Source organism: Lontra canadensis, unplaced genomic scaffold (genome assembly GCF_010015895.1).
Source record: "Lontra canadensis isolate GAN:19392208 unplaced genomic scaffold, GSC_riverotter_1.0 scaffold58, whole genome shotgun sequence".
In the NCBI taxonomy this organism is placed as follows: domain Eukaryota; kingdom Metazoa; phylum Chordata; class Mammalia; order Carnivora; family Mustelidae; genus Lontra; species Lontra canadensis.
In genome coordinates, this window is record NW_022631052.1 from 11,471,079 (window position 1) to 11,498,310 (window position 27,232).

The window sequence follows — 27,232 nt, forward strand, 5'->3', positions numbered from 1 at the left end:
TGGTGAGCGTCTCTGTTTGCTTGTGCACGGGCCGTGGCTCCTGCTGCAATGTCGGTAGCTGAGACTGGGGCCCGGTCAGCTCCATCCACAACCGCAGTCCCCACACTGCCAGGGCCCAGCACACAGTAAGGTGCTCAGCAAACATGTGCCAAAGGAATGAGCAACCTTTCCGATCACTCAGGACCCAGCACCCCTCCTTCTCACAGCACGTGGCCCCCCTCCCCTCCCACCCCATCGGCATCCCTCCGGCTGATTCACAAACAGGGCTGCCCAGAGCCCATGGGACCGGCCTGTCCCATCCATCCACGGGGACTGAAGTCCCCTGAGCCCTTCGGCAGCTGGTGAAGAATGCAAAGCCCCCGTGGCTAGCGGAGGGGCCCCTGCTAGTGCGGCTCCTGTCCACGCGGCAGACACACCTGGAGCCCGCCCTGCTTCCCCGAAGCGGGTCAGCCAGAGGACGGGTGTGAGAGGTCCCGAGAAGTCAGAGAGGCTGCAGAAATGCAAGGTTGCTGGTTATTACGTGCAAAACCACGAAGAGGGCTCGAGAAGCCCCTTCCGACACTGTCCTCCAGGGTTGAAGGCTATCTCGAGCCTCAGCTGGACTCTGTCCCAGGCCCTGACCTTCCTTCCCTCCTTGCCAAGGACACAGGTGGCCACGACTGCTGACAGCTCCCCCACACTTACTCAGCTCCCAGCCACAAGGGAGCCTGGAGGTCAGGGACGTCAGTGCTCGCGTCTTGTGGAAGAGGATGGTGAGGGCCAGGCTGCCCGCCAAGGACAGCCTCCCCGTCCCCTGCCCCCCACCACAGCCCCTCTGCTGCCCCTCCCCGGGCCACGCGCGTCTGCCACCCTCTTGTTCCAAGTGCTCAGGGCATGCCCTGCCTCGCCATCCCCACCACCACCATCCCCGGGCTCTCGCCGGGAGCAGGCAGCCCCCAAAGCACTGTGCTCATCCAGTCCTCGGCCGTGAGGACGCCCACAGCACCCCACCTGACAGATGGGGACACTGAGGCAGGATGCTTGCCGTGTGCTTAAGGCTTTCAGCATGGTCAGAACCCCCAGGGGCTTCGGATGGCCCCGCTTTCCTCTGGGAACTCTTCCATCACCAGGACCCTGGACAGCCTCCGTGAACAAACTCTGAATTTACTCCAGAAAGAGACTGGAAATTGATGGCAACAGCCGGCACAGCTGAACACGCACCGGGCGGGGCCTGCTCACCCCCCATTCACCAAACCGTGCGTCCCTCGGAGCAACATCTGCGTGGCCAGTGCTAGGACTGTCCCCGTTTTACAGATGAGGAAGCCAAGGCCCGGACAGGCGTCACTTGCCCTCGGTCACACAGCTGGAGAGCACTGTCCCACCGAGATGAGCAGACATCAGCTCACCGAGGAACACACCCAACGAACTGTCATGAGCACCTAGAAATCTAGATTTCTGTGCAAATCCGCCTGCCTTTAAATGCTGGCTGCCAAGTTACTTAAGTAAAATTTTTAATCGCAGTGTGGGCCCCACAAAACACCCCTCCAACCCAGTCTGGGCTACCTCCCTGGGAACAAAGGCGGAGAGCACAGGGGATGGTCCAGGCTCACCTTCCACCACCAGCTGTGTGACCTCTGGCAGTCTCTCAGCCTCTCTGAGCCTCTGTGCCTCCACTTGGACCAGTTAAGGATCTTAAAATGAGATTATCCTGGATCACGCGGGTAGGCCCCAAATCCAAATACAAGTGTCCTTAGAACAGAAGAGAAGATTCAAAGAAGGGCCGTGTGCAAAGGAAGGCAAACATTGGAGGGATGTGGCCTTCAGCCAAGGGCCACCTGAAGCCACCAGAAGGGCAAGACAGGCTCCTCCCCCAGAGCCTCTGCAGGGAGCGTGGCCCCCGTCAACACCTTGATTCCAGATGTCTGGCTTCCAGAGCCACGAGAGGATGCATTTCTCTTGCTTTAAACCACCAAGTCTGTGATCGTTTGCTACGGCAGCCCAGGCACCAACACGTTCCCCGAGAAAGTTCTGGAAGACATACAGGTTCCCCGAGAAACACGTTCCCCGAGAAAGTTCTGGAAGACATACAGGTATTTCCAGCAAGAAGCCTTTTCTAAGATGGATCCCAACCTGTGACTTCCTGGGTCACGTCCGCGAGGCTCTGGCAGGAACTAGGGAGCCAGAGCTCTGCCTTCACTATGTTCCGTTTCCCAAGCCCAGAGGGTGGAGGGAGGGCCTTGCAGCCAGGCCCCTATGAGGTGATGTGATCGCCAAGGCAAGGATCTCGAAGATCCACCCCCAGGTACCAAACCCAAGGTGGAAAAAGGCACGTAGGCATAAGTGGTGTGTGCCTGGGAAGGAAGGATGTCCCAGTCCCCGTGGACACACACAATGTTTCTCAGGAAGGAACTAGTAAACTAAGTAAACTAGTAAACCAGTAAACCAAGTTACCAAGCAGCCCCCTAGAGTAAGGACCCACCGTCAGGGCAGGGAGAAGTGACTTTTCAGCCTGGGCCATTTTCTGAGCTTGGACTAGTTTTTCACATGCTTTCAATTTTTAAAAATCATGCTCCTGTTTTTCTTTCTTTATCTCATTTCTGATGTCAGCAGGGGCTTTCTGGGCACAAGCCGGCCCTGGGAGCACATTTAGTCCCCCTGCCATGAGAAGCAGGACCAGCTGAGACCATGGGAGCTGAGAAAATCTGTACGGGTCCAGAGGGGCTGCCAGAAGAAAACCGAGTTCCCAGAGAACCCAAGAACTAGGGGCTGGGTCTGAGCCTGGAAATCTGTAGGTCCAAGACTTGAGCACACACACTGGGGTGGGTTGAAGAACGTCCCCCGGAATTCACGTCCATCTGGGACCTTAGAATAGGACCCTATTTGGAAACAGCATCTTTGCAGAGGGAATGGAATTATGGATCTGGAGATGAGTTCATCCTGAATCCAATGACAGATGCCCTTATAAGAGGGGAGGCCAGAGACACACAGAGGGGATGGCCACGTGAGAACAGAGACCCCGGGAAACTCACACACACACACACACAGATGCACACCATTATAAGCAGGCGGGGACACTGCTCTGGGACAGCTCTGGGACAGCTCCCGGTCCCGGACACACACCCACCCCCTCTCCTGCTCTGCAATTTCTCAGGAGAACCTCACGTCTTCTGCCACTCCAGGCTTAGTTCACCTCCACCAGCCAGAGCCTGAGATTTCTGATTAAACCAAGCCCGAGGCCTGGGGTGTACCCCACTTTGTGTGACCTCCAACCGGCCCCTCACACTCTCTGAGGCTGGGACCTGCACCCCGACTGACATACAAAAAGAAAGGTGGCGGGACACCTGGGTGGCTCAGTCATTAAGCGGCTGCCTTCAGCTCAAGTCATGATCCCAGGGTCCTGGGATCGAGTCCCACAGTGGGCTGCTGCTCCCTCTCCCACTCCCCCTGCTTGTGTTCCCTCTCTCGCTGTGTCTCCGTCAAATAAATAAATTAATTTTTTTAAAAATCTTAAAAAAAAAAAAAAAAGGAAAAAAAGTGGCTCAGACTCAGAAAGGCACATCAAAACAACACCCACCACCACCAGAAAGGTTCAAGAAGGCCTTAGGCGCTGCCGTGGGTGGTTAAAAAGGAGGGCTCCCCGGCACACCGCTACCCAGCACTCCACCAGCAGCACAGCCCAAGGAGGTCCCCGAGAACCAGAAGGTGGGGGACCACCCCTCCCCAGGGTTATGCAACGCAAGGTGCCCCCGGGGGGGGGCTGCCTGGCCACACCCGGCTCCAAGCACTGGGTGCCCAAGACTGCGCGGAGGTGTGGTTCGTCCACAGAGGTCAGAGACATGGGGCACCTGCCGTAGGTCACACAGCAAGCAGGAGGCAGAGCCGGGAGGGGAGCCCACGCCTCCCACCTCGATCCAGAACCTTGCTCCCAGCCTCTGCTCCGTGGGCAGATTCCCAGCGCGACACGGGATCATGCACGTGAGCCCACGCTCTCAAACACGCACGTGTGCGCCCAGGCCCGCAGAGCCACGTGGACACCCAAGCTCTCCACAGCTCTAGTCACCGTGGCCCCGAGGTGCATGCGGCCCACGTGTCCCTCCACGGGTGAGCGAGTTGACAAAGTGTGCTCTACCCACGGGATGAAAACAGGGGGCGGCCAGGAGAGGGCCTGAACCGCGGACACCTGCCACAGGGCAGACGGCCGTGAGAACATGGAAGCAGCCAGACAGGACAGGACACAGACTGTGAGACCCCGCGGGTAGGAGCCGCCTAGAACAGGCAAGTCCGCAGACTTGGAAAGCAGGCTGGGGTCACGGGGGGCTGGGGGGCCGGGAGGCAGAGAGGGAGGACTAAGGTGGAACAGGTGTCACTGCGGAGGGACGGGGCTGTCCTAGGAGCCCACGGAGGCCCCTGTGAAGGCACTAAGTACCACCAAACAGATCACTTTAAAATGAGTGACTGTACATTATGTGAATTTCACCTCCACAAATTATTAAGTGAAAAACTTAACGAGGGGCGTGAACGCTGGTGCAACCTCTCTGGGAATGAGCCTGACTCGTCCGGGCAGAGCCAAAGCTGCACACACGGGGACTGGCGGCCCTACCCGGGCTGCGGGCCCTCGGGGGACGCGGCCGTGCACGCCCACCGGCCGTTGCCAACAGGACACACCCGGACGGCCTCCTGGAACACTGCACGAACGTGAAAACCGGGCGTGGCTTCTTGCAACCCCCAGGCTGGCTCTCGCCAACAGAAGGAGGAGCAAAAACAGACCGAAGGGTATGTACGTGGGTCTGGGTCCGTCTGGGCTGAGCTGTCAGAATGAAATGCCGCCAATAGCGTGGCTTAGTCCCAGCAGACCTTTGTTTCTTACAACAGGGTGGGGGGGGTCTGGAAGTCTGAGGGTGCCATCGTGGTCTGGGGAGAGCCCTCCTTCTGGCGGCGGGATTCTCAGGGTGTCCTCAATGGGGGGAGGTCCCCCATTGAGTCCCCCATATCAAAGAGACGCTGGGGGTCTCTTTGATAGGGGGTTGTGAATCCCATCGGTGACACCAAACCTCTAGGCTCTCCTGATTCCATCACCTTCTGATTCCATCACCCAAGACACCAGGTGTGCAGTGTAGGAATCTGGCGGGGACACAAACACACCCACTGCAGTGGCCCCACAAAGCCCAAAACCCTCCTCACAGGCCCTCAACCCAAAAGTCCCAGTCCAAAGCCCCACCCAAAAATCAACATCGGGTACGAGCAAGGCCCCGCTCTGGAGCCTGTGAGATCAAAAATGCACGGGCTTCTAGAATACCATGGGCGGGGGGCGGGGAGGCAGGCCCAGGTTCAACATTCCCATTCCCGAAAGGAGAAAGAAAAAAAGGTGGACGGGTCCAAGGGGAGTCTAAAACCCAATGGGGCAAACCACACTAAACCCTGAGTTTGGAATCATTCCTGGGGTCTCGCCCTTGTCTTGAGGAATAGCACATGGGCAGCTAAACGGCCCCATGGTGCATCCATCCATCCCATAAAATCTAAGATTTCCAGGCACCTTCCCTCACTCCTTCCCGTCCTTCCCCTTGGGTTCCAGCTGGCTGCCTTCCTGAAGGCTGGCTCACACCCACACAGATCCCCTTATCAAACCGTCATCAGCCACACCCGTGGCCTTCTCTTCAGAACGGGACTTCTCGGCACCTCGGAGGAGAAGGTGAGAGGTTTCCAAGCGGTTCGGTTCTGCCTCCCTCTGATGAACCATCTATAGGTCACCTCGCTGTTGGCATTTTACTATGAGCCCAGGCCCAAGCCAAGCCACACCTCCCACCCTGGGCTCAGGTGTCCAATTTCATCTCCTGCCAGCTCAACCCGCCACAGGACACCAGCTCAGGCAGGCTCCGGCTCCTTTCTCTCAAGGATGGCCTCTCCTCCAGTTTCCAAGCAGGTGCCCACGTCCACCAGCCACCCCATCCGGCTCCCAGCCCCCAGGTGTTCTCTAATAAGACGGGGGCTCTCGCCAACTCCCCTCTCCTCCTTCTGAGCCCTCACCAGGACTGATCCTAAGGGTCCACTCAGGTCAATGTGGGCTCCTTCCGGCTGGCACCCCATTCTCCCAGCCTCTGCCGTAACCTCTTCCCCAGGTTTGGGTGCGGTGAGAGCAGCACCCCACTCGGGGTGCCGATTTCTGCCCTCGTCCATCCCGGCTTCGAGATCAAAATGCCATAGGTAGGGGGGCTTAGAAACAATAGATCTTCACTTCTCACAGTCTGGAAGCTGGAAGTCTGAAATCAAGGAGCCGGCAAGGGCATGTGAGAGCTCTCTTCTGGCTTGTAGGCTTTCTGCTGTGTCCTCACAGGGAGGAAGTGGCCGGGGACTCTCCGGGGACTGTCTGAAAAGGGCACTCATGGGGGGCACCTGGCTTAAACTCAGGCTAAGCCTCTGACTCTTGATTTCAGCTCAGGTCATGAGCTCAAGGTCATGGGATCGAGCCCCGGGCTCTGCGCTCAGCACAGAGTCGCTTGTCTCTCTCTCTCTCTCAAATAAATAAATAAAATATTTAATAGATAAATAAGAGTGCTCTAACGCTTTTATAAGGGCCCCACCCTCCAGACCCAGTCACCTCCCAAAGTCCCCGCCTCCTCATACCATCACCCTGGGCCTTAGGTTTTGCCAAGAAATCAGTTTTAGGAGAACGGACGCTCGGACCACAGCCGTGTGACAGGTGTCCTTGCGAGGTCTCTACCGCACCGCGTGAGTCAGGCACCTCCCTGGAAGCAAGTCCTCTTTCACCCCAGGGAGAAATCAAAGACTCGGGAGTTGCAACAAGGAAGCGGGAGGCCACAGCGGGTGGTGTCCAGGCAGCTGAGCAGAGTCCCGGGAAGGCAGAGTCCCCGCAGCTGCTAAGGGATTCCGGCTGCGGTAGGCTCGGGGCCGAGGAGGACCCGCATGACCTCCGCCGCCGGCCCAGAGGCCAGAAGGGGCCAGGCTGACAGGGCCCGAGATTTCTGCAGGACTCAGAAGGATGGGTGGGGGGCCCCAGAACAGAAGGGAGCCCCTCTGCCACCACCCAGCTCGGCTCTCCAGCCCAGAGGAGGAGGCGGGTGTCTGGCCCAGCCCAGCCCAGCCCAGCCCAGCCCAGCCCACGGGGGTCACGCTTCCGGCAGGGGTTAATCCAGAGGCGGGGTGGGGAAGGGGGAATCCGGCTGCTGAGGCGGGCGGAAGGACCCCGGGCCTTGGCTGGTGCCTCACGTGAGGGCCAGGAATCTGAGCGAGGAGAATAGGAAGCAGGGGGAGGGGCAGGGCCGGAAGGACTCAGTGGCTGTCCCAGTCCCAGGGTGGGGGGACCGGGTGTTCAAACCCTCCCTGGGGTCCCGGCCTGCAGCGGGTGGGGCTGCCAAGCTGGGGGGAGTCCAGACACCCACCCCAACGGAGCCACGAGAGCTCTGCTCCCATGCGATGCACACAAGGAGGCTTTTGTGTAGGAATCAGCTGGAAGAAAACGTGCACTGATGAAGAAACAACGGGACAGACCCACATCGCGGGGCACCCTGCCAAACACACTGGCCCGGTCCCCTCGCCAACAGTGAGCACCGCTGGGCAGAGGGCTCCCACCAGTCCCCCCGCGTGGTTCTGGCAATTTGCCCAAACTAAAATTTTTTCCAACTAGAAACCCGGGAAAAGGACGCAGGAACTGCCGTCCAGTTGTTTTAAGGGGCTGAATGGTCCCTTGTGGGAAAGGCCGGGGCAGCCACACGGTAGAGCCTTCCTAGGCCTCCAGACGGACTAGCAAGAGCCCCCCAGGCGAGCCGGGAAGACTCAGAGAAGACAGCAACAGTGCAGTGAGAACGGCAAGACGCAGGAAACAGGGCCCAGTACAGTCCCGCTCAGGGGAAACGGAGGCAGGCTAATCCTTGTATGTGCTCGTGTCCATAAGGCTAAGACAACGGCAAGAGCAAACACTTACATGACACTTGCTAAGCTGTTGCCCTAAGTGGCTTACATATGCCAACTCCTCCATATTTTAAGAGCCCTAGAGAGGAGGTTCCATTTTACAGAGCAAGAAGTAAGGCCCAGAGATGTTAAGTCACTGGCCCAAAGGCACACAGCTGGCACGTGGCAGAGTCAGGATCTGAACCCAGATGTCTGGCTCCAAAGGCCCCCATGCTCTTGGGTCCACCTAATCTCCTGGACGCCAAAACTTGGCCAAGGGCTGGAGAAAACTCTGGGGATTTGCGAACTCATGGCTGACTTTGACAGTGACCTGCTGCGCCCCCTCACTCGGTACTACCTTCCAGCTCCCGACAGCCCACTCTGCCCCACGCCTGTCACCCAGATGGAAGGTGACCATGTAGGCACCCAGGGTATGCTGTCAGGGATGTTCCCAGGGGCCCCGAGGGCCTGGCTGCCTAGGCAGGCTCCTCCCACACACACCTCCACACTATCCTAGCTAAAGAAGTAAATGTCCCAAGGTCTGGGGCAAGGGCCAGCAGGCTGGCAGTCGTTCCTCCAGGGACTCGTGAGCCACACTGCAGAATGCACCTGCAAGGCCTGCAGGTCCAACCTCCCAGTTGTCCCTGGGCGGACTGTGATAAAGGCCACAGGGTCTCCGGCCATCCCTCCCTCGCCACTCTCCCCTCCAGCACGTAACCTGGGGAGCCTCCCACCGGGAGCAGACGAAGCCTGAACTTTGGCACACTGTGGCTCTGACATCTCTCCCAGTTTATAAAACAACACCTCCTCCCAATCCTGCCGCCAGGATGTGGGGCAGAGAGGGACACAGGAACACTGGTGAAGGGCTGAAACCCGCAACTGCTCAGCTGCTTCCGAGCCCTGCTCCCCTGGCCCATGTGGCCTCTACCCAGCATCCCAGCCCCTCGGCTCACCTGGGACAATCTGGACAATCTGCCCTGCCAGCACTCACTGTTAATTTGTGCTGGGGCCTCATGTAAATCCCCGCTCCCTCTGGGTTTTGTTTTCCCCCAAAGGAAAAATTTTTAAAAGGTGTCAAGTAAAATCCAAGTTCCAGATCTAATGATCTGAGAGTTTGTGAAACCTTCCCTGATAAAAAGCAAAGAGCTGCAAGCTACCACCTCCACAAGAGGTCTTCAATTAAGCCAAACAAAATAATCTCTTAACACTGGAATTGCCAGAGTCACAGAGGCAATGGATACAGAGGGGAAGCTCTTCTGGGGCAAAGGGCCCTTCAGGCAATTTTTTCTGCCTGTCACCTTTTCCTCTTTCTGCTAACACCCTCATCCCCCACCCTCACCCCCATCCCACCTCCTTCTTATTTAGGGCTCCACCCCACCCACCCAACTCCCAGTGGTTTGGGAAAAAAGAAACTCCTCCCCCAGCTCCAGGGATGGACACATGATCCAGTACTGACGAATCACAGCAGTCCACTTCTCAAGTCGTGGTGACTGGCTCAGGGAGGAGCATGTAACTCGAGCCCAGCCAATCAAAGCCAATGAGCATTCACAGCACAACTTTTCCCAGCTACTAGGAAACTTCTCTCATTACCCTTAAAGGTCCCTCCACAAGGCTCCCTTTGGAGACCTCTTGGGAACTTCAAAGCCTCCAGACTCTCCCCCACAGAGTGCGGCTGACGTTTGTTTTCTGAGCCCCAGACTGAGACGCCAGTGAGTGATATGGAAGCATATGTACCAAAATATGAATCTTGAACTCCAGGAAAGCATTCAGGACCCACGGGAAGAAGAGCAGGGTCAGGAGAAATCCCCCGATGACTCCCCAGGCGACAGGCGGTTCACTGAGTGCGGGGAAATGATTTTGTAGGGGTGAGTCAGCTGCATGATCCCTTACAGAGTAAAACCATCAGCAGGATGGGACAAGTGGACCGAGTCTCCCCCTCCAGCCTCACTTAGTCTCTGCTGGTGGAGACAAGAGATGGTCCGTAAGTGACTCCCCTTTCATGCTGAACCTTGGCTTAAGAGCAACAGGAAGGGAAACACACCCCTCCCCCGTGCCAGTCACCTGCCGGCTCAGGCCACCCTACCTGGTGTGAGGATCCCCACTCCCTCCAGGAGGCAGAAGGAAAGGGCTCTAGACCAGCCTCCACCCCTCCCCAAGCCCCCCCCCCCCGCCAGGACAGGCGCTGTTTCTTTATCCACCACTCACAGACGGCCCTCATGACATCTCTGTAAGTCACGTTGGGACTGAGAAGGGGTCAATCAGAAGACATCAGTGCCCAGCCAGGGGACACACCCAGTCGCTGGGAGGGAGTAACATGGGGTAGCTATAACACAGATGGGGCAGACAGTGGCAGTGGGGCTCATGGGGGAGGGTTGGTGGTCAGGGGTATCTTCTTCAAGAGGTCACATTAGAGCGGAAACATAAAAGAGGAACCAAGCATAAGAACCAGAGGGGAAAAGCATTCTGTGGAGTAGTAACAGCACATGCAAAGGCCCTGGGGCAGGAAAGAACACAGGGGCACTGCAGGAAAACAAAGACCTGTGAGGCTGGAATAGGGTGAGCATTCTGAGAATGGAAGCAGGCAGGGGCTGGTGAAGAAGGGACTTACAAGCTGTGGGGACAGGCAGGCTTCCTACCCATGCAAGAAGCTTTTCATCACAGTGGTAAAATGATCCCAGTTGCATTTTCTAAAGAGCATTCCGGCTGCAGCAGCGAGAACGGACAGCACGGTGGCAAGAAGGCGCAGGAGCAGACAGCACAGGGAGGACGCTGGCAAGAGGTCTGCAGCAGGGGCCTGTGCAGAGGAGGGAAGCCAGACCCCATCCCTGCGCAGGATCACAGCCTGCCACTAGTCACAAACCTCCCTGTGAAGCTAACCTGTGTTCTAAACATCCATTCCATAAGTATTTGAGAACCCACGATTCTGTGTGAGGCATCATTCTAGGTGCTCGGGACAGGGCAACACACAAAATCACCGTCCTGCCCTCACAGGGCCCACATCCTCCCAGAGAGAAAGGGACAGCAGACGATAAACATGACGCACAGGTATAGTATGTAGGACCTCACAGGGTGACAGGGCTACGGAAGGAAGAGCTGGGGAAGGAGAAGGAGGGGTCAGAGCCCGGGGGAATGGCAATGGGCAAATTCAAACAAGGGAGAGGTCAGGGCGGGCCTCCAAGAGCACCCGAGATCTGAAAGGAGCCCTAAAGGAGGTGGGAGCGCGAGTCACACACATCGGAGGAGAGATGCAGGCAGAGGGGAGAGTAAGGTGGAGTGTGCCCGTACGTCTCAGGAATGGCCAGTAGGCTGGTGTGCAAGGTCAAGGGGAAGGGGAGGGCAGGGAGGGGTGAGGGGCAGATGGTGGAGGCGTCAAGACCCAACATGAGGGTGCAGCTCTGACCCCGAGGAGGGGATGGGACAGGCCCACGGCGGGGGTTTCGAACAGTGGAGGACCGTGAGCTGACTGCAAAGGTCACAGGTTCCCTTTGGCTGCTGTGCGGAGAAAACCCAGCCAGGGAGCAAAGGTGGACGCAGGGAGGCCGTCGGGAATCCAGGTGAGAGCGGGTGGCCCCACGGACCGGGGCGGGAGCTGGAAGTGTGGCACGAAGCAGTGGGATCCTGGATGTCCTGTGAGGAGGGAGTCAGAAACATCCTGACGGTACAGTGTGGGAAGTGAGAGTGAGACGAGAGATCCGGGCCTTTCCGCCTGGGCAGTTAGAAGCCGCAAAAGCCACAGACAGAGATGGGAATGCAGACAGAGCCTGGAAGAGGGACAGAGATAGGATCGGGGCCTGGGGCGGGGAGAGGGGCCAGGCACAGGCCGGGGTGTGCAAGCAGCCTTCCACCACCGGAACTGAGATACAGAGCGGGCCCCTGGATGCCGGGGGCTGGAAGTCAGGAGGAAGATCTCGGCCTGGGATACCAGCCGGGAACCCAAGACAAAGATGCCACTCACTGCCCGAGGCTCCCAGAGCTCACCCAGGCAATGCACAACCCAGAAAGGATGTCCAAGGCTGAGCCCTGGGACTCGCCAGTAGGCAAGGGGTCAGGGAGATAAGGAGGCACGAACACAGGAGACAAAGAGCAGCCAGCCAGGGAGGTAGGAGGAAAACCGAGAGAACAGACATTTCTTGAGACGTGTCTCAAGAGTCCTTCTAGGACCTTCCAGAAAAGGTGGAAGGAACTTCACCCAAAATGCCAGGAAGCAAACAAGGGTCAGGCCACTCCTGTTCCTTCCCTGTCCCCAGCATGAGGCTGTTGGCAAAGAGGAAGACACAGTGCGGTGGGGGGTGGGGGAAGGAGGCGAGAAACCCACAGCTGGGCCTCGGGCCACTGGGGTCCCACCAGGCCACGGGGGACCTCTGGGTTCAGGGACGATCTGGGCACACAGTAGCTTCAAATCTGGCTCGGAATCACCCCGGACACCCTGCGATGCCCAGCTGCTGAGCCCTGTGTGGCTCCAAAGCCAAGAATGGCCTGTTTGTGTTGTTTTGCTTCTCTTTGCATTTCTGCTCCTGCTAGCCACTCCCAGAGCCAGGGGAGGCCAAGGTCACGTTTGACAAGGGGGAGGGAAATGAGGTACATAAAAGAAGGTCTCCTTTTGTTTTGTTTTGAATGTTTGGCTTAGGCGCACAATCGAATTCTCCACACAGTACATGTGTTGATGGGGCCAAACTTACTAGATCCTTCTTCGTGGAGAAGAGCAGGGGCCCGACACTCCTCCGCCCAGACCTCTGGCTCTCAGATCACCAACCAGAAAAGTCGGTCTGCATCGTCCTCGTGCCAGAAGCCAGCCCTGGCGGTGCCCCCTGAGCCAGGCGGCCGTCCGCTGCTGAGCAAGGACACGAGATCACCCTTCTGGGCACCAGCGACCACCAGCCTGCCCTGCAGACGACGACGGTGCAGACAGGCCAGTGCCGGGACGTGGGGACACTTTACTGAGCGAGTGTTTGATGACACCAACGCGTGACTCACTCTGTGTCATTCGCTGCTAGAGGAAGGCCCGCACAAGGTGCTTCCAGGTAACTGAGCTTAACCAGTTCTAGTTAATCACGTTGAATCATCAAGCGGAGGCACGGCTGGTATCAGTCATTCCAGGAAGGCACCAGGAACGTTTCATGGAATGGGAAGAGCTGGGCACCCGGAATACCACTGGCACTGCCAGGCCAGCGGAAGGCCAGAGGGTGCTGGGGCATGTCACCACACACATGCACACGCACCCAACACGCACGGACACACACGGATGTGTGTGCCCGTGTGTGCTCACGTATGGGACCGGGCACACCAACCAGTGTGCCTGTGTGTGACCATGTGCGGCGACATGTATGCACACGTCAGCACTGGCGCGTGAGCCCACACATACACACACGCGTGCCAACACACGAGGACCACGCGTCCCATGCCACACGCAGGCGCACGGCAACCTGTGTGCACGCACGCCCGCATGTCCATGTGTACACCAACATGGTGACACCGTGCTCCCTGGTTACACACATCCACACGCGTGTGCGCGTGCTCCAGCCTGTGGTCACACGCCTGCATGTGCCCATGCCAACATGCGTTCGCCTGTCACCCGTTGTGTACACACAATCAGCACACGCGACAACGCTCGCGTGAGCACACACGTCCCCTCAGGAAACCAGAGAGGAAAACAAAACTAAATCCAACTCAGGGACGCTAAAAATAGCCGTGGTTTCTAGCTGTCACCGTGGAGTGAGATGAAGCGACCTCCCACAGGCCGGGAGGACCAGGAAGTCCCCCTGTGGGAAAGAGGAAGCAAAACAACCCAGAGAGGGTGTGCACCTGCGATCCCAGGGTCCCGAGAACAGAGCGCCTTCCACCCGCCAGCGCCCGCCAGTTCCATGGCCTGCGGCCAGAGGCAGGAGACCCCCTCCGCTGTCCGGGGCTCAGGAGTGGCCAGGCTGGGACCCCGGGGGCTTCCCAGAGCTTTGGGAGCAGGGCTGGCCAAGCTGACCCTGCAGGAGAAGCCGCCCTTCCCCGCTTCTCTTGCCGTCTGCAATTCCAGAACACACACACACACACACACACACACACACACACACACACACACACCTGGCTGCAGAGGGCCCGCTGCCCGCTGGCCATGCAGGGCAAGCAGAAGGGGAGCTCAACCCAAACAGAGCACAGGAAGGGCCTGCCCTCCTGCCAAAGATTAGCCCAAGACACTCAGAAACAGGGTCTACAGGGCAGCGGGCTCCAGGATTCAAATCCTGACCCTGCCACGTCAGCCGTGTGACCCAGGGCAAGTGACTTCACGGCGCTGTGCTTCCCCCATTTCCTGGGTAAAAGAAAGGCAACAGGAAGGAGCTCCCTGGATGCTAAACGAGATGATGTAATACGCCTAAAACACTTAGGATGATTAGGACCACGGCTGGCCAGTAAGAAGCGCTCATTAACACTTCTCTGTCATCAACCCCCACCTTCGAACTGATGGGTGGAGGAGATTTGCCAGAGGGCCCGAAGCCACCCAGGGGCATGGGAGGACAGTCCTGAGGCTCTCTGGGTGGCTCTCGCTGAGGGAAGAACTTGTCTGAGTCTGAATCTCGGGCGGGGAGAGAGGATAAGGAAACAACCCGACCTCAAAACACGGACCACCTCGCTATTCCACCATCTGCGCAGGAATGCAAGGGCTGCTCTGGCCCTCGGAGACACTGCAGTGAGAGCAACAATGCAGCCCCTGCCCCAGCAGACGTCCAGGCTCAGGAGGGAGAAAGAGGCTGCACAAATAAACATATAACATAAGGGACTACTATTAGGGACATGAGGGGCAAGCTACACAGATACCTGGGGGTGAGCCTTCCAGACAGAGGGGAATGCAAGCCAGAGACTCTGTGGTAGGGCCAGACTAGGCAGCCTCAAGGACGTCAAGGAGATAGTGTGGTAGGTGAGCAGAGAGGCCAGGAGACGGTGAGGTAAGAGAGGGAAGGAGAGCCAGAGTGGGGGCCATCAGGCCACTGGGACGACCTTGATACTCACTCACAGTAACATAGGGAACCTCGAAGGGTTGTCAGCTGAGGGGACACATGATCTGACAAGTGTTTTATCAGGATCCCTCTGGCTGCCTATGAAGACCAGAGATGAGACTACTTCACCAGTCCAAGCAGTGGATGGAGAAGGCCGCCATGGTGATGCTGAGAAGAGGGGTTGAAATCCAGATACACTTTGAAGATAAAGCCAATAGGATCTGTTGATAGACCATATGAAGGATGACCCAAGAACTTCACCTCTACACTTGGGGGAGCAAATGGAGGTGTCACTTATTGAGATGGAAACACAAGCTGGGGAAGCCTTCGGCAGCTGAAAAAATGAGTGGATAAAGCCCTCGAGGCTGATTTCAATCAGAAAACCAACTTAGAGATGGCAGAGGGCACCCAGCTCCCCTCCTGGATGTGGAGGAGGCTTGGAGGCCCATCGACTCATAGTGGCCCAGCAGACAAGCACCTTCCCCTGGGGCCCAGCTGTAGCAAGGGGCTCCTCCTACTGCCAGGCCTTCCCTGTCCAACCAGAGACACCTGGTAACTTGGAAACGTACTGCCAGGACCTGGAGGGAGCATTCCTCATCCATTCGAACAGGGAGGGCCATGCATGCCAGGCTCAGTCCTAGGCGATGGAGATAAGAGTCCTCATTCTCCTGGCTTTTTCCTCCAGGATATTTACTTACACACACACACCAGGAAGGTTACCTGGGGCAAAATTACTCTCCAAAGCTTCGTTTCCCTATCTGTCGAGGACGATAATGAGAAGTGTCCCAGAACTGTCCCAGGACTAAGCAAGACGGCATTCACCAAGATGTCCTGAACACTGCCTGGCCCATGGGAATTCACGACTGCTCTCCTTAGCGCATTCCGGCTGGACACCTCCTGTCCACTCCCACCTACTGAGGGAAAGTAGAAGGGATGAGTCCCGCTTCTTTCCCTGGACCTCTCCCAGCAACCTCAGCACACGAGGCTGCTCGGCTGTGTGCCACCCACGGTGGGAGGCACGTTTGGCCACTCTCGGGGGAAATCTTGGATTCGTTACTAATTTTTAATTAAACAAATAACACATGAATATTCTCCTTGTTTAAAAAAAAAAAAAGAGCAGAGGCGCCTGGGTGGCTCAGTCGGTTAAGCGTCTGCCTTCAGCTCAGGTCACGATCCCCGGGTCCTGGGATGGAAGGTTTGAGTCCCGCAGCGGGCTCCTTGCTCAGCAGGGAGTCTGCTTCTCCCTCTCCCTCTGCCTGCTACTCCCCCTGCTCACACTCTCTCTCTCTCAAATAAGTAAATTACTATAAATTTAAACAAATTAAATCTAAATAAATAAAACTGAAAAAAGAATTACAGATAAAATATGTTTCCCTTGGCCACAGCCCAAGCCTCCCCCTTTGCCCCGAGAGTGAGCACTGTCAGTCCACCCCTTTTCTGATTTTATGTGCACTGTTCCCCACTGGAAATACAGGTTATTGTCTTGTGACCTGAGCTTTTTCTCAATGACTTCTATATTTTGCCAACTCTCTGTGCTAAAGCATACACATTGAGTCCCTTCTTTCTAACTCTTGCCTAGAAATCTATCGGATGAAGGGCTCCGGCTCCCACTCCCACCTTATTTCCTAGGCCCTGGCTGACATGTAGACCTCAGCTCGGGACTGTGGCTCTGGCCCTCCACTGCCACGAGCCGTACAGACGCCAGCAAGCCCAAGACCTCTGCTATGCCTCAGTTTCCTTACCTGTAGGAGGGAACCAAAGCATCACCTCAACCTACTTCTCAAGGCTGTGGTCAGAGTCAAACAAGAAACACGAGACATGTCCAAGGTATTTGCACACATACATAACTGCCTTTGTAGTTTATAATCTCGCTGGCAGGCAAACTACACCTGACCCATCTCAGAGCTGAAGAAAGAAACCGTGCCTCAGAGGTGAAGCGAGTTGCATGTTGTCCCCAGCTAGCAAAGAGCCCAGCCAACTCGGCAGCCCCGGGCTCCGGAAACTGACTAGGGTTTCAGAATGCATCACCTCCCCACTCAACCCCATCAGCAGCCTGAGAAACGTAAATCAAACCCATCAGATCCACAACAACAACAAAACGATCACCGTGAAGTATAATGATGGCAGACATGCAGGGGGAATGGGGCTTTCACGCTCTTGGCGGGCGCATAAATGCTGGAGCTTTCCAGAAAGGCAATTTGGCGGTAACTGTCAAAATTCAAACGAAACAGGCTTCGTGGTCTACAGGTTTCTGTTCTGAAAATCTGCCCTGTGCGAGTAGTTGTGACATGCAGGCCGAGAGGTATAAACCAGGACACTCACGGTTCAGTTGCTTGAGACAGAGAAAATCACCAGTCAGTAGAGAAACCAGGAAATAATCAAGGGGATGGCGATTTAAAGGAATACCATGCAGAAAGGGGGGAAAAATGATCGATTTATTTGTTGTGACCTGGAAACATTTTCAAGAGATATCCGCGAGTTGAAAAGCAAACTGCAGATATATATACATTATATATATATATATATATATATATATATATATATATATAGTATAGTTCCATGTATGGAAAAAATACGTCGTAATGTGCGTAAATACATACTTATGACGTAGGCACCGATAAAGGTCTAGAAAGATACACACCTGCCAACAATGGTGGTAATTATTATCTGAGGATGGGAATAAAATGGAGGGATCTCTTTTCCCCACCGTTTGAATTTTTTATTTTTTTCCAAGCAAGAATTCATGTCTTATAGGCGGACTTCTTTAGTTAACCAAAAAGCATAAGAAAATAGCAAAGCACAAGGCCTCCCATTCACGCTGCCCATGGACACGTGCAGCCAAAGAAAACACCGGCAGGCAGTCCCTCCCTCTCTCTTCACGTCCCACCCACTCGGTCCCCTGAACACAGACATCCTTCTTCCACGGGAAGGGACTTGGCTAGGACTCAGCCTGGGCTGCCCAAGAAGTGGCTGTCGTGGGCTGGGCTTGCCTTCCTGCCTTCACGCCACTCGGACCCAAACCAATCATCTTCAGGAGATTCACGGAGGATGCGGGGCAGCTCTCGCTCCACTTTAAGCCTGAAAATTCTCGGTCCAGGACAGCTGAGGATGATGGCGGTCTCCACTCTGGAAACCCAGAGTTAGAGGGGGGAATTAGGGGGTACCTGCGTGTGGACCAGTGTGCACAGAACCGACTGACATCCCTAGAAAGAACCACCCTGGGGGACGCCTGGGTGGCTCAGTCGGTTAAGCGACTGCCTTTGGCTCAGGTCATGATCCAAAGGTCCTGGGATCGAGCCCTGCATCGGGCTCCCTGCTCAGCGGGAGAGTCTGCCTCTCCCCTTCCCTCTGTCCCTCATCCCTGCTTGTGTGCACTCTCTCTCTCAAATAAATAAAATCGTTTAAAAAGGGGGGACAAAAGGAGAAGAAGAAATCACCCTAGAGTTCACCCAGGAATGATGGGGCCGACAAGATGTTTCAACTATAAACCCCACCCACTCTCGCACCCCCAAAGCAAGAGGCTCTTTGCACAGGGTCCTGATGGCTCCCATGTTTACAGCACCTGGATGACAACATCGTGGGCTCTCCCTGAGATAAAGCTCTCACGGCTCTTCTGAACAGTGTAACCCCTCGGCCACCATGAGAAAGAACAAAGCAGTTCGAACGCACTGAGGTGACCCCACACACATCTGTCTGGCCACCCCCAGAGGCCAAAAAAACACGAGAGGAACTCAGGGCTCAGGGGCACCAGCAGCCAGGACCTCCTCAGAATCAGACTACAGGGTTTACTGGGACAAGATCTGCAGACAAACAAACCAACAAAAAGACACAGTGTGCCCAACATGACTCCCAGAGTCCTTGAGAAAAGCCAGTCCTCGCCTCATGGTTAACGACGGCCGGGTCCCAGAGAGGGGCGGCTCAGGTGTAAGCAGACTGTAGACCACATTCATCCCGTGATCCATTCATCCCCAGGCATCCCGAACTGGGCAGGGGGCACAGATATGAGACGTGGACAAGTCCCATTCTTAAGAAACCCACTAAAGGAGCAGGCTAAGGGGAAAAGAGAAGTCAACGAGCAAGTGACATTACCCACATCTTTATCGAGGCTTGCTCAGTGTCTGGGCAAGGTGAGCATCAGTTTCCCCTCCCCACACTGCCAGTGCTCTCTCTGGCGTCAAGGCTCTGAAATGCTGTGACCCTGGCCTTTCTCAACGCCAGCTCACTTAAACAGGCTGTCCAGACACCCAGGGCAGAGTCTGATGGTCTAAGGCCAGCTAATTTGTCTCCACGGTTGAAAGGGCAATCGTGCGGAAAGTTAAGATCAGAGGAAAGCCCTCTGCTAATGCAGCCTTGGGCTCCTGCCTCTGTGGGAATCTAAGGGGAAAGCTGCTTACCATTTCCAGTGGGCATCAGGAAGGCAGTGTTGGGGGAGGACGGAGCCCTGGGCCTCTGAGAAGGGCTTTCTAAGGGGGAGCTTCTGGACAGCAGAGTGCTCTGCACTACTATCCAGGCCCCGGGACCCATGTGAGTCTCACAGAAGCACATGAATGGAAGGTTCCTGTCGTCCTGGGTTCACAGGAAACAGGCAAAGTGCAGCCCTAATTTTAGCAGATAGGGCCTCAGGCTGCTGTAGTCAAGAGGCGAGAAAGTAGCACCATAATGTGCTCACACTCCAGCCTGGCCTGGGCGCCAGACTGCTTAGGGTGAGGTTTCTCATTCAGGCCTCCCCAACCCTGGACCCGCGCCTCCAGGAGAGCCTCCAGATGCCCCTGCGCCTCCCAGCCTCGGCCTGGGTCGGGGAGGGTACTACGGCGTCAGCCAGCGGCCCCTCGCGATGCGCTCCGGGCTCCCGTTGCTCCGGGGCCCAGATCCCGGCTCTGGCTCGCCCGCCCTCTGACTGCGCGCGCTCCTCCGCGCCCTTCGCCCTCCAGTCCCGACCCCGCGCGGGCCCCAGCCGGCGCCCCTCACCCACCTTGAGGACCTGCTGCCTGATGAGCGTGGGCACCACCACGATCATGACGGCTCCCAGCACGGCGCACAGCAGCCCAGCGAAGCCCAGCACCGCGACCGCCCGGCGCGCTCTGGCGCGGCTGCCCATGTCTGCGCGCCCTGGCTCCCGCCCGGCCCTCGCGTGGCTCCGCGCCTGGGGGGACGGGGACCGAGACACAGGCGACACAGGCGGCGACGCTAGGGCAGGCGGGCCACAGCGGCACGGCGGGGCCCAGACCGCGGCGCACGGAGGAGCGGCCCGGCAGGTGGCCGGCGGTTTTATGCGCCATCGCCGGCGCAGCCGGACCGCCCCCGGGACGCCCTGGGCACCAGGATTCGGGCGCGAGCCTACGGGCGGGGGCGGGGGGCGGGGGCTGCGCGGGGTCGGGGCGGGGTTGGGGGCGGGGGCCGGGCGGGGCGCGGATCGGACGGTCCCGAGGACACGCCCCGCGGGGGGTAGTCTGCCGCCCCACGCCCTCGCTTCCGTTTCCGCGGGAGACCGCGCGGGGATCCTCGCGTTCCGCGTGCAGTGGCGTCGGTGGGGTTTGGCTCCCCCTCTGCCTCCTCTTCCCCGCTCCTCCCCGCCTCTCGCTTTCCCTGCTCTTCCTCCTCCCATCACCTGCTCCCTCTCCTCTTCTCTCTCCCGGTCCTCCCGCAGCGCCCCCCCCCACCCTCCTGCTCCCCTCTCCTTCGCCCCTGCCCCTCCTCCTCTCCCACTTCCTCTGTCTTGACCGGCGTCGTGGACACACTTAGTAGGAGTTTCCCAACTCATCAGAAACACCGGAGCCCCCATCCGCACTTCTGCGACCTCATTGCCATCCCCCAAGCCCCCAACCACACTCACATTCTGTTCTAGCCTCGCTCTCGCTGGAACCAGCCTTGCAGACTCCCGCCTCAGTGCCTGATACACACAACCCACCCGCCTTGGCATTCTGTTCCCCTAGATATCTGCCCGGCTCCTTCCTTCATGACCACCCTGCCACCTTATCAGAAAGGCCTTCCACCCGCCACCTCGTGTAAAACAAAATAGCGCCAGCTCTCCCCATCTCCCTTATCGCTGAGAACCACCTGGCATGTTACACAGTCATTCGTCCTTTGCATTCTGACCAGCCCCCCAGCTACAATGCTGCCGGCAGACTTGGTCTCTCTGAGCCCCTGCCTTGTCCTCCGCAGCTAGCACTCTGCCTGGCAGGTAATGCTGGGCCCCCTGGGCTTAGCCCCTTGCCCAAAATGGCTCCATTTTCCAGGTGAGGAAGCAGGCACAGAAAGGTGACAAGGACACACCTTAGTGTCTGCTTTCTAATGAAGAGGGAGATATGATGAGCGAGTGAGCAAATAAAGGATGCTTAATTGCAGGTAACAGGTGCTCCAAACACAGCAGGTGCTCCCCTACGGCTCCCCAGCCTGCATGTGACATTGAGCTTTGAGCCCCTCATTCTCTAGACCGGACTACTGAGAGGACAAGGGACTGGTTGAGGGTTACACGGGGTGAGACGCAGTGTCCTCAGCGCCCGGCGAAGGCAGGCCGGTCCCTGCTGGCTCTGGAGGAGGCCTTCGGAAACTCTCCCTCAGCCGCGGAAGAAAGCAGCATGATCTGGCAGAAGCAGTATTTGTGTACAGCACCCACTCCATACCAGCCGGAGAGCCTTGTCTGCCACTGTCCTCCACAGCAGACCTGACCTTGCCCAGGGTGCATGTAAGAGGAGCCCAACCCCTGACCTAGATCAGGGTGCCAGGACAGGGTGTCAGAGGTGTCAGAGGGGAATGAGTCTGGGGAAACCATGCTCCAGGGTTTCCCACAGCAGAGTCCCAGGGCAAGGCACTTGGCCCACTCTTGGCCTTGGTTTTCTCACTTGTCCAGTGGGGACAATAAGAGCCTCTCCCCAAGGGCTGTCGTGAGGTTTAACTGCATTGGTCAACTGTGGCAGGGCTTACTTAGATCAGTTCCTGCAACGTGGGAGCACGGCTGAGGCCGGTGTTGTCCCAAGACCTGCACGGCCTGGCTCTTGCCTACCTTTTCTGCCCCATCTCCCAGCCTCTCCCCTTACTAACTGTACTCCCAGCCTCCTGGGCTTTCTTTCTGTTCCTTGAACAGCCCCAGCTTTCTCCTGCCACAGGGCCTTTGCATTTGCTGTACATTGTGCTCAGAAAACTCTTCTCCCAGATCCTTCCAGAGCTCACTTCTGCTCCAGACTCCAGCTCATCATTCACTCCCCGGAGAGGCCTTCACTGCCCAGTATCCAAAATGGGAACCCCAACCTACCAGTCACTGTACCAAATCATCCCCATTTTATCTGAAAGGGTCTTACTGGTTTCTTTACTTTTGTCTCCCCCAGCTCCCAAGCAACAAGCCGGTCTGGTTTTGCTGATGATATATCCCCAGCACCTTGGGCAGTTCCTGGCACAAGTTATGTATGCCCTGAAGTCTTCAGGTGATCAATTAGCTCACTGAGGCATTAATCAATCAAGTCAATTAGTCAATCAATTAACATATTTCATTGAATTCCTCAAGGTTTTCAACAGCCATCAGCTATGGGAATTGTCTTATCCCCATGACTTTGCTGTTCTTGGGAACTAACCAACGGAACTAACCAACTGAACTAACCAATGAGCCTGGGGTCTGCCCTGGCCCAATGCCCGCCCCCCCTCCTTGCACCCGTCCTCCCCCAAAGAGGCCCATTCGCCTTGACCCTCTCACCCAATGTAACTGTTATTTATTACGAACTCTTCAAGGTCCAAATGTGCGTGGTGCTTACCCACGAGAGCCTCAAGGACATGGCAGGAGGGTCCCCGCGTCAGACCAGGGCAATCGCCTGACAAGAGACACAGCGGAGATGAAAGGCTGTCTGAGACACGTGACCAGCCTTGAGCTCACTGAGGGGAGTCATTTCCGATGGGGTTGGCGGGGGCAAGGATGTGGTGGGGGGTGCTGAGAAGCAGGAGAAAAGACTTTGTCATGCTTTAGAGAGCGGCCTTGCCAGGATAGGGAGAGCTGAGAAAAACACAGAAGGAAAGGAGAGATGAATCAGCGTAAGATATTCTCAACGTGGGTGCCAGACGGATCCCGAATGAACCAAGTCAGATGATGTTCCTTCTCAGCTCAAACGTCTCCCCGATCAAAAGACAGATGGTGAGTGTGGGCAAAGACGTGGGGGACACCGGAACCCTCAGACACTGCCCGGGCAGGGGGTGGTGGGGGTTTGTAAAATGAGGCAGCCGCGGGGGGAAACAGTCCTAGAAAGTCCAAGCACGGACTGAGCGGGGAATCCAGCCGTCCCAGTCTGGGGCACATACGAGAGAAATGAAAACTGTGTCCACGCAAAAATGTGTGCACCAGGGGCCATTACAGCCCTGTGCACAGTAGCTAAAAGGTGTTACAGCCCAGATGACGAAGAGGCAAATAAAATACGGACTGTCACACAGCGGAACGTTATTTGGCATGAGAAGGAGAGAAGTACTGCTACGTACCGCGGCGTGCATGAACTTTGAAAACTTCACCCCGAGTGAAACTTAGAAAAGACCACACAGGACACCTGGGTGGCTCAGTTGGTTGAGCGTCTGACCGGTGATTTCGGCTTAGGACAGGATCTCAGGGTCTTGGGATCAAGCCCCGCACCACGCTCCGTGCTTCAGGGTGGTGGGGGTAGTCTGCCTGAAGATCTCTCTCTGTGCCCCTCCCCGCTCTGTAAAATAAATAAATATTTAAAAAAGAAAAGATCACATGGTGTATGATTCCATTAATAGGAAATGTCCAGAAGAGGCAAATCCACGAGACCGGAAGGTTGCCTGTCTTGGGGAGGGTCAGGGGAGCGACGGGGGAGAATCCGGAGCTAAGGGGTACAAGGCTTCTCTTGAAGAAACTGTCCTGGTGGTGGTGACACAACCCTGGGAATAGACTAAAATCCAGTGAATTGTACCCATTAAAAGACTGCACTATATGCTTTACAAACTACCTGTCAATAAACCGTCACTGGGAAAATCAGAATGTTCTTCTGGCCCCCACCTCTCTCAGACGAAGAGCCAAAGTCCTCACCACGACCCACAAGGTGACCATCATCCCCCTGACCTCGTGTTCCTCTTCTCCCCCCCCACCACCCCCGTCCCACCCCCATCCCACCTGCTTTACCTCCTGGGTGTTTCTCAAACCTGCCACCTTGCTCCTGCCTCAGGACCTTTGTACTCCTCAGTCCCTTTAACTCTTCTCTCAACACCCCATGGAGCTCACCCTCCCTCCCTTCACGTTCTTGCCCTAACACCATCTCGGTGAGAATCCTTCCTATCCACACCCCCACAAAACTCCCTGTCTCCCTTCCCTACTTTGCTTTCTCCCCCAGCACACTACGTAATGCCTTGGCTCTCCTTCTCGAATGGAAAAGCTCCATAAGGGCAGGAATCTGTTTTGCCCATGACTGTGTCCCCAACTCCTAGAACAGTGCCTGGTACACAGTAGGTCCTTCATGGATATCTACACACTGAGGAACCATAACTACCAGAGCCCAGTGATTAAAAATCTGCCTTTGGGACGCCTGGGGGGCTCAGTCGATTAAGCGTCTGCCTTTGGCTCAAGTCATGATCCCAGGATCCTGGGATTGAGTCCTGCATCGGGCTCCCTGCTCAGTGGGGAGTCTGCTTCTCCCTCTGACTCTCCCCCTCTCATGCTCTCCATCTCTCATATTCTCTCTCTCAAATAAATAAATAAAATCTTAAAAAAAAAAATCTGCCTTTGCAGTGAGGCTGCACTCACTGGGGTGACCTCTGGCAAGAAGCTTATACTCTCCATGCTCTGGCTTCCTTCCCTGTGTAACAGGGATGATCTCAACCATGCCCACCTCCGTGGGGGTAGTCATGGGGATTAAACAAGTTAATGCTGATTACACACTTAGCAAAGTGCCAGAGTGAGATGGAATCATGGCTCGGTGCAGGCAGGCACATGCTGTGGGCCCCACCCGAGCCGGGAGGACCCAGTGCTATCCTCAGGGCCGCGGAACCAGATTAGTGCATGTAAAGAAACGATCTGATTAAAGAGTCATGGCCGGTTAGTGGCTGGGGAGACAGTCGTGTTTGGCCATGTCTGCCACCTTGGTTGCTGGTCAGGCAAGGGCAGAGCCAGAGTTCACATTCGCCTATGGTTTTCTTCCATCCAATGTTTTGTTTTGTTGTTGCTGTTGTTTTTTTAAAGATTTTACTTATTTATTCAACAGAGAGAGAGAGACAGCGAGAGAGGGAACACAAACAGGGGGAGGAGGAGAGGGAAAAGCAGGCTTCCTGAGGAGCAGGGAGCCCGATGCGGGGCTCGATCCCAGGACCCAGGGATCATGATCTGAGCCTAAGGCAGATGCTCACCGACTGAGCCACCCAGGCGGCCCCATCCGTCCGATGTTGACTGAGCATCTGCTACATGGCACTCCATGGCACTTCATGAGACGCCAGCCACCTGGCAGTGAACTGGACAAAGCTCCCTGACCTTGAGAAGTTGACCTTCCTGCAGACAAACGAGATCAACAACTGATAAACATAATTATTGGTAAATTTTATAACATGTCAGAGCTGCGATGTCTAGTATGGTAGCCGCCGGCCACGTGTGGCTCCTCAGGCCCAGAAATGGGTTCATCCCAAGGGAGAGGGGCTGTGTCACACACACTTAGTGTGAAAGAAAGAAAAAAATATCTCAGTATCTTTATACTGAGCACACGCTGAAATGACAACAGTCAGATACGTTGGGTGAAGTAAAATACACGCTTAAAATTATTTTCAGGGCTGCCTGGGGGCTGTCGATGAAGGAGCTGCCTTCGGCTCAGGTCATGATCTCAGGGTCCTGGGATCGAACCCCGCGTCAGGCTCTCTGCTCGGTGGGAAGCCCGCTTCTTCCTTTCCCTCTGCCCACTCCCCCTGCTTGTGCTCTCGCTCGCTTGCTCTGTGTCAAATGAATAAATAAAATCTTTTAAAAAATTAATTTCACCTCTTTCTTTTTACTTCTTTAAAATGCAGTAAGGCCTGGCCGGCTCAGTCGGTAGAGCATACAACTCTTGATCTTGGGATCGTGAGTTCAAGCCCAGCCCCGGGTGTAGAGATTGTTTAAAAATAAAATCCTTTTTATTTATTTATTTATTTTTTTAAAGATTTATGTATTTGACAGAGAGAGATCACAAGTAGGCAGAGAGGCAGGCAGAAAGAGAGAGGAAGGGAAACAGGCTCCCTGCCGAGCAGAGAGCCCGATGCGGGGCTCGATCCCAGGACCCTGAGATCATGACCTGAGCTGAAGGCAGAGGCTCAACCCACTGAACCACCCAGGCGCCCCAAAATAAAATCCTTTTTAAAAAATGCAAGAGTGCCTGGGTGACTCAGTTGGTTGAGTGGCCAGCTCTTGATTTCAGCTCAGGTGATGGTCTCAGGGTCCTGGGATCCAGCCTTGCGTGGGTCTCCCTCTCAGCAAGGAGTCTGCTGGAGATTCTCGCTGCCTCTCCCTCTGTCCCACAAGTCTTTAGGGAGGAAAATGCAGCTACTAAAAACTTTTTTGACTGCAGATGTGGTCCTCATTGCATTTCTTTTGAACAGCACTGTATTAAAGAATGATCCAGGGACGCCTGGGTGGCTCAGTTGGTTAAGCAGCTGCCTTCAGCTCAAGTCATGATCCCAGTATCCTGGGATCGAGTCCCGCATCGGGCTCCTTGCTCAGCGGGGAGCCTGCTTCTCCCTCTGACTCTGCCTGCCACTCTGTCTGCCTGTGCTCCCTCTCACTCTCGCGCTCTCTCTCTCTGACAAATAAATAAAATCTTAAAAAAAAAAAAAAAAAAAGAATGATCCAGACCAAGGAGAGGTCCTTGAGGGGGAAAAGAAAATGATCCATGCTTTAAGAGGGGAAATAAGAGAGCAGGGTAAGTGCCACCAGTGGGGAGGGGGCATGTGATTCAAAGGGGGTGGCTGGGAGGGTCTCTGTGAGAAGGAGACATTGGATGAAGACCTAAAGAAAGTGCAGGAAGGAGACACACAGATCTCTAAGGAAGAGATTCCCAGGCACAGGGAACGGCCAGTGCAAAGGCCCTGAGGCAGAAGGATCCCTGGATAGGTTTTTTTTTTTTTAAGATTTTTTTTTAATTTATTCATTTGACAGACAGAGATCACAAGTAGGCAGAGAGGCAGGCAGAGAGAGAGAGAGGGGAAGCAGACTCCCTGCTGAGCAGAGAGCCCGATGTGGGGCTTGATCCCAGGACCCTGAGATCATGACCTGAGCCAAAGGCAGAAGCTTTAACCCACTGAGTCACCCAGGTGCCCCCCAGGATAGATTTTTATGAAGATCTGATTTCTGATAACTGATGTACATGACGTCTTAGGAGCTGTTTTCCTTCAATGGGCAAAAGTGTCCCTACGATATGGTG

At 55.9% G+C, this 27,232-nt stretch overlaps 1 protein-coding gene across 4 annotated transcripts in view; it reads right to left on the minus strand.

The window, feature by feature from the left end:
- The window catches only part of SCARB1 (scavenger receptor class B member 1), a 68,782-nt gene extending 48,603 nt beyond the window's left edge, over window positions 1-20,179 (minus strand). For 2 of the 4 annotated variants that reach the window (XM_032876489.1, XM_032876490.1), the window contains exon 1: window positions 19,840-20,179. In XM_032876489.1, coding sequence (XP_032732380.1) covers window positions 19,840-19,965 — 126 coding nt within the window. In that variant the 5' untranslated portion in view covers window positions 19,966-20,179. Of the gene's footprint in view, window positions 1-14,880; window positions 15,007-19,839 lie in introns of those variants that run through there. The other 2 variants (XM_032876492.1, XM_032876491.1) reach the window with 2 other exon arrangements.
- Window positions 20,180-27,232: the final 7,053 nt, after the last annotated feature.